General features: G+C 40.4%; 1 protein-coding gene across 1 annotated transcript; it reads left to right on the top strand.

Annotated features, from left to right (window-relative positions):
* The first annotated feature begins 1,538 nt into the window (after window positions 1–1,538).
* On the top strand, window positions 1,539–3,271 carry LOC130886634 (keratin, type II cytoskeletal 8-like). Its single transcript, XM_057788623.1, has one exon. It carries the CDS (start codon window positions 1,609–1,611, stop codon window positions 3,076–3,078), a length of 1,470 nt encoding a protein of 489 aa, XP_057644606.1. The 5' UTR covers window positions 1,539–1,608; the 3' UTR covers window positions 3,079–3,271.
* The last annotated feature ends 4,088 nt before the right edge of the window (window positions 3,272–7,359 follow it).

Genomic DNA, 7,359 nt, shown 5'->3' with positions numbered 1-7,359 from the left:
TATCCAGAATCTAATATTGGAGATTTTGTAAGATAAAAAACATATTTTGTTTTTACTTTTCAGTTATTTTCACTTTATTTATTGATATTATAAAAATTTATGTATAAATTATAGATATGAGGAAGGGAAATTAAGCTGCTGGTCATTGTGCTATAGGCATACTTTCTTAGTGATGAGTTGCTTGGAATATAGAAGTCTGGAAATAAAGCCAGTTCCTCACTGATTGCTCATTCTGTCACTCACTGTGTGTCCCAACTCATTTTAGCAGTTTCTTTTCTTCTTCTCTTGACAGCTCCTCCTGCTTTCCTGACTTGGGTTACATTTCCTTAGAATTCTAACCATGAAGCATAAAAAGCAAAAACAAGAAGAAAGGAGAATAGACTGTTTTGAAGATAGGGAGAATGGCTAAGGCAGACAACTAGTAAATGTTAATGTTCCTGAATTCTTGGTGTTCTTTCCCTTTTCAATCCAAAACTTCACTCACTAAACCCGTCTCAAATTACAGCTAAGAGAAGTTTGGGAAACTGGAAAGGTGTCTGAGGTTAAGAGCACTTGTTTCTAATTCAGAGGACTTGGGTTCAGTTACCAGAAATCCATGTGACATGACTCACTTGTTTGTATTTCCAGTTCTGCTCTCCTTCCTGCTTTTGGCCTCTAGAAGTACCTGCATGCAGATGGTGTACACAAACTCATGCAGGTATACACATAAACAAAAACAAACGAGTAAATCTTCCACACGGAGAGACCTGATGCTGACAATATGATTCATTAAGAACAAGTTGGGTCCTCTTATTTCATGCTTTAACTGGTCTATCGTTTGCACATTGGAAAGACTCCTTAGAATTCAAACATGACTACTCTGCTAAGTGGAATTTAATCAGTTGAGAGGTTTTTCAGAGCAGTTTCCTGCTCACTACAGCTTGGCTTATTCAGACACAGATATGGCAGAGTTAACAAGCTAGAAAAGACAGGCAAGCATTTCAAAGCGAAATTACTCAACTGTAATTGATTTGTCCCAGATAACTAGAGTCATTAAGGACAGAGGGAAATTAGTGAGGTGGCACCCACCTTGTCTTAAGGTCCAACCACCAGAAATAAAATTAACAAAGAGCTGTCAAGTAAAAGCTTCAGAAGCAGCCTTTTAGGGGAACTGGTACAGCTACAAAATGAACAAATGGCATCATGATGATTTAATGGTAAGTGGCTCTCAAGCTCTAGCCAGTATCTAGCTGTAGGAAAATTGAGCATTCATATAAAGAGAAAATTATTCTGTTTCATGTATTCTCTTTGGTTTTCATAAGAATATAAATTAACGAATGAAAGCCAGGTTACGTCTATCAACGGAATGGATGTTCTGGGAATTTTATTCTGGAAATGAGGATGGAATGGAGAGTTCAGTTAAATTCAAGTAGAATAAATGAGTCCACGCAGAGCTGTTTTGGAGAAGAACTATATGGAAAAATCCCAACAACATCTGAATTTACTCACTGATTTCGGTGTGAGTTTTCATGCCAATTAAGAAAATTCGAGCCCACGGCCTAGCAGCAGCTGCTCCGCTTGCTCTTGAACCTCTGTCTTTGGCTCACCGCCTTCACTCCAGACTTCACCATGTCCATCAGGGTGACCCAGAAGACCTACAAGGTGTCCACCTCCGGCCCCCGGGCCTTCAGCAGCCGTTCGTACACGAGTGGACCCGGTGCGCGCATCAGCTCGTCCAGCTTTTCCCGGGTGGGCAGCGGCAGCAGCTTCCGGGGCGGCCTGGGCACCGGCATGGGTCTGGGCGGCTTCAGCGGGGCTGGTGTAGGAGGCGGCATCACAGCAGTCACGGTGAACCAGAGCCTGCTGAGCCCCTTGAAGCTGGAGGTGGACCCCAACATCCAGGCCGTGCGCACCCAGGAGAAGGAGCAGATTAAATCTCTTAACAACAAGTTCGCCTCCTTCATTGACAAGGTGCGCTTCTTGGAGCAGCAGAACAAGATGCTGGAGACCAAGTGGAGCCTGTTGCAGCAGCAGAAGACATCGAGGAGCAACATGGACAACATGTTTGAGAGCTACATCAACAACCTTCGACGGCAGCTGGAAGCCCTGGGCCAAGAGAAGCTGAAGCTGGAGGCAGAGCTTGGCAACATGCAGGGCCTGGTGGAGGACTTCAAGAACAAGTATGAGGATGAGATCAACAAGCGTACAGAGATGGAGAACGAATTTGTCCTCATCAAGAAGGATGTGGATGAAGCATATATGAACAAGGTGGAATTGGAGTCCCGCCTGGAAGGGCTGACTGATGAGATCAACTTCCTTCGGCAGATCCATGAAGAGGAGATCCGTGAGCTGCAGTCTCAGATCTCAGACACGTCTGTGGTGCTGTCCATGGACAACAGCCGCTCCCTGGACATGGACAGCATCATTGCTGAAGTCCGTGCCCAGTATGAGGACATCGCCAACCGCAGCAGGGCTGAGGCTGAAAGCATGTACCAAGTTAAGTATGAGGAATTGCAGACCCTGGCTGGGAAGCACGGGGATGACTTGCGCCGCACAAAGACTGAGATCTCTGAGATGAACCGCAACATCAGCCGCCTGCAGGCAGAGATTGACGGCCTCAAAGGCCAGAAAGCTACCCTGGAGGCTGCCATTGCCGATGCCGAGCAGCGTGGGGAGATGGCCATTAAGGATGCCAATGCCAAGCTGGCCCAGTTGGAGGCTGCCCTGCAGCAGGCCAAGCAAGACATGGCGCGGCAACTGCGCGAGTACCAGGAGCTCATGAATGTCAAGCTGGCCCTGGACATCGAGATCGCCACCTACAGGAAGCTGCTGGAGGGCGAGGAGAGCAGGCTAGAGTCTGGGATGCAGAACTTGAGCATCCATACAAAGACCAGCAGTGGCTATGCAGGAGGGCTGAACTCAGCCTATGGGGGACTCACCAGCCCTGGCTTCAACTATGGCATGAGCTCCTTCCAACCCGGCTTTGGCTCTATCGGGGGCTCCAGCACTTACAGTCGCACCAAGGCTGTGGTTGTGAAGAAGATTGAAACCCGCGATGGGAAGCTGGTGTCTGAGTCCTCTGATATCCTGCCCAAGTGAACGGCCCTTGGAGACGTTGCCAGCCTGGGCTCCTGAAGCTGCCCATGGAGGAGACGTTTGTCAGAGTGCAGGAAAGGAGAGACCCACCAGAGGATCAGAGGCATACCTCTCTAGCCACCCCCCGACTCCCCTCAAAACCCAGTTCAATTGTATTTTCCAAAATAAAGAAGCCTCAGCAGGCTCCATCAACTGAAAAAAAAAAAAAAAAAAAAAAAAAGAAAATTCGAGAAGCAAGTGAAAAGCGCTCAAAATAACTTCACATATTATAGCCCAAATTAATATCATAGCAGCAATTTGTATCTATTTTAAGAAGTGCTAGTCCGATATTTGGTTAAAAAAAAAATAGAGAGGGTATTTCTCTTATAGTCTTGTCAAGGTCATAATAATTGGTGGTGAATTGATACCTACCGTGAATTGCTATGGATTCAGACAGTTTTAAAGGCATGATTCAATTCTGATAATGTCCAGAATATTAACAAATTCTAATCAAACAAAACCAAGTAAAATGTAATGTAAGTAACATAAATCACAATTACATAAAAATGCAATAATATTTAAAAACATCTTAGATTTTAAGGCAGAGAGATAAAGGGGATAAACACAGAACACAAATTTCCCATTTCTTTTCGTTGCATTATTTCCCCTTTCGTTATTGAGAAATTTATTATTATAATTTATTATCTATAATATTATAGATATTATCCTGTCAGATATATTGCCTGTAAATGCTTTTTTCCTCATCCTTAATTTTGAGATGGAGTCTTACTCTGTAATACAAACTAGGCTGGAATTTATGATTATCAAGACTCAACCCCCCCAAGTACTGAAGTTTGATGTGGGATTCCCTTTTGTATGCTGTGAATATGTTTTATTACCATTGCTTAATAAAGAAGCTGCTTTAGACTATGACAGGGCAGAATATAACAAAGTGGAAAATCCAAGCAGAGATAGAGGAGGAAAGAAGGCAGAGTTAAGACAGGCACCATGTGGCCATCCAAGAAGCAAGAGGTAACAAACCATGAGCCTCATGGTAAAATATAAAATAACAGAAGTAGGTTAATTTAATGTATAAGAGTTAGTTAATAAAAAGCCTGGGCTAATGGTCCAAAGAGTATGCAATTGATATTAAGTCTTAGAATGACTATTTCATAAGTGGCTGCAGGAATTAATGAGTGTGACCCAGTGGGTGGAGAGAAACCAGTCCAGGGGCCCAGCAGAAGGGAGGATATTTGCAGCTATAGATGTTACAACCAGAGGCCAGCATGTTGAAGCACAGTCACTTTTCACCATATTATAATCATATCTGTTCTTTATACTGATTTATGCTGTGGGGCTCATATGAAAAATCATTGTTTATACCAAATCATGAGGCTGGTTTTGAACAAGATAAACCTTGAGGTGTTATGCCATGTGATATATATATATATATATATATATATATATATATATATCAGCTATTGACTGATAACTGCTGTGTGATGTCACTTAAATAAGGAATCTTAGAGAATCAGATAGTTGAATGATGGATAGCATGAATGGGGCTCTTAGGCTACTGTAATTGGAAAGATGTTTTCCAATGAACACATATTTTAGTTAAGACAAATAAAATCAAGAGTTTTAATCCACACATATTGACTTAGTTTCATTCTTAAAAATGTTTTTGAAATATATATTTACATGCTCTTACCACAAAATGAATGAATATAGAGCCCATTTAGTCATTCTCTGATGCAGAAAATTAGATTCTATCTTTTAATCTTAAGTTAATCAGTGTATGTTGCTATGTGGTAGAAAATAGAACATCCTTCCCAGAGCTAGTTCCCATTACTTATTTGAATAGTGAGTTAGCTCAAGATATACCTGAGTTCAATAGATTGTGGACTTTTTATTAGTTGTGTGACCTCTTTCCCCCAGCCACACTACATACGAATGAGAGCCTTCCTTGGAGATTTATTACAAAGGTTATAAGGCTTTAACAGAGTGTATGAAAAGAGCCTAGACTTGCATCTTGGTAAATTCCACCTAGGAAAAGCTTTATTGAATTTTAAGGCTACACTCTGCTTTTAAAAACAGAAGACAATTCTCTTGATTAAAAAATGTTTCCACCAGCACAATAGGTTAATAAAATTTTATATTAAATGACTGCTATCATTATTAATAAATTCCAGAAACCTATTTAAAAGACTCAGTGCATCACTGAAATAGCATCTGTGTGTCTTCATAATCACGTTGGGTAGTTTTAGACACTCTATATGCTTTGTAAAGGAATGGTTACTAGAAATTATCATTTGATAGATGGGACATTCCTACAAAGGGATTGGTAATTGCTCTCTACTTTTAAAAGTAATCATGAAAAAACTAATACATAAATATCTATTTTTGACACATGAAATACTAATTCTAAAAAGGTTGGAATCATAAGAAGAATATTTTTTAACACTATTGTTTTGGTTATGCACGTCATGGCCTGTCTGGAGCATAAGACTATCTATGAGAGCAGAGAGCAAAACAAATGTTGAATCCATATATGCGTAGTCATAAATAGAGGTATTTGAAGGTATGGGAATGCCAATGGCCCCACACAGCACATTTTCAGTATTAAGTTACTTCAGATCTAAGTATACATCTGTCTAAAATACCTCTAGAAAGCAAAGTCCTTGGCCCATTTGTAGTTAGCAGATGCTTTGCCTTGCTTGTCAGGAGAAAGAGGTCAACACCTTTGAAGAGCCTCATTTTGACTCTGAGGTTATGATCTTTCTAAACGTCACTCAGACAAGCATGTGCCTGTGATATTATTTTAGAGACAAAAGGCACTACAGCGACATGACTAGGACTCTCCGAAAATAAATGGACTTTGTAAACATTAGCTCTTTCTTTGCTGTTTTCAATTTTAGTACAAACTCTTATTAATTGCATTTTAAGGATTCCCACCCCCCGAGAAGATTGAGAGAGGAATGAAGATTGAAACACCTATCTTAAAATTAATTTATTTTGCAAATGTTTTTTTAAAGGCATAACAATTGTACTTCTGTTGCGATACCTTGTCATGTTCAGAAACATGCATCTGCTGTGAAATAAGCTCTTGATTTAGAACAAACAAGCACAGAGACACATCTGACAAACACACCAGGACTGCACTTTTCTTCTGTCCTATCGTGGGAATCAACTGGGAACTTGTTAGAAATCCGAGGACTCTGTCTACAACCTGCACATATGGATCAGAAGTTCCATGGTAAGGTCTGGCAGATGGCCTTGTCAAATCCGCCAGGTAATTTTAATGCACAGCACAGTTTCAAGTGATAGCTCTAGTAGATGAAAAATCCACTGAAATAATAGTGTGAAAATACGATTGCAAGATAAATGCTTGAAAGGAACAAAAGCGGGTGATGATCAAATCAGACAGTAATTAATATGACGTTCAGATGGGCATCACAGAGGCTGGGAGACAATTATGATCCCAGTGAAATTCTGCTATATCTTATGAAATACCTACAGTCATTGTACTATCAGGTCACATGTCTTGCACACACACACTCTTTCCAAATAATAGAATATATAACATGTTATAAAGAAATATAAAGCTTATTAAAAAGAATTTTCAATACAGATTTTAACTCCATGGCAGCCCTTGTTCCACCCAAAGCATTTATAAGCATGTACAGCAGAGTAAGGTTTTCTTTAAAAAAAAAAAAAGATCTCATTAAAATGGTACAAGATGGCCACAGTCACTGGTACTATCCTGCAAGCCAGTGAAATCTTCTTACAGCCAACATGAGAGCATAAGGTTACATCTAGAATGCATAGCTCAGTTCCTACCCTATTGGGAAGGGCAGACTTTTCTTGTCCAATCAGAGTAGGCTGCCCCCCCCCCCCGTTTTTGTAGAATTTTTCCTACATGTATTCAAGTTCAGACAACAGAAAAGCTTTGACTCACTTACCTTTTAGATTTATGTTTCATCTGAAACAAATCAGAAAACTTTAAATGCAGTATGATGTTGGGGTATGACCTATGAAATTCAATGGCACCCAATCATATAGTATTGAACTTTCAGTGGAATCCGTCATTAGGAACTTTTACAATAGTAAATCAGAATATAAACGAATCAAGGAAGTCGTGTTTAGTGAAGGAAGCAAGAAACCTGTAGTCTAGATAGAGCTCAATGGTCTGAAATTACAGGTTACTCATTATAGACTCTCGTCTCAGTGCGACCTTGTGATAGGTTGCAAGAGTGTATAGACATGCCAGCAAAAGCATTATTGATTCAAAAAAGTATCAGGATT

This window comes from Chionomys nivalis, chromosome 14, assembly GCF_950005125.1.
Source record: "Chionomys nivalis chromosome 14, mChiNiv1.1, whole genome shotgun sequence".
Lineage (NCBI taxonomy): Eukaryota > Metazoa > Chordata > Mammalia > Rodentia > Cricetidae > Chionomys > Chionomys nivalis.
The sequence above is the reverse complement of the archived record's forward strand: the minus strand, read 5'-3'. Positions and strand labels throughout refer to the sequence as shown.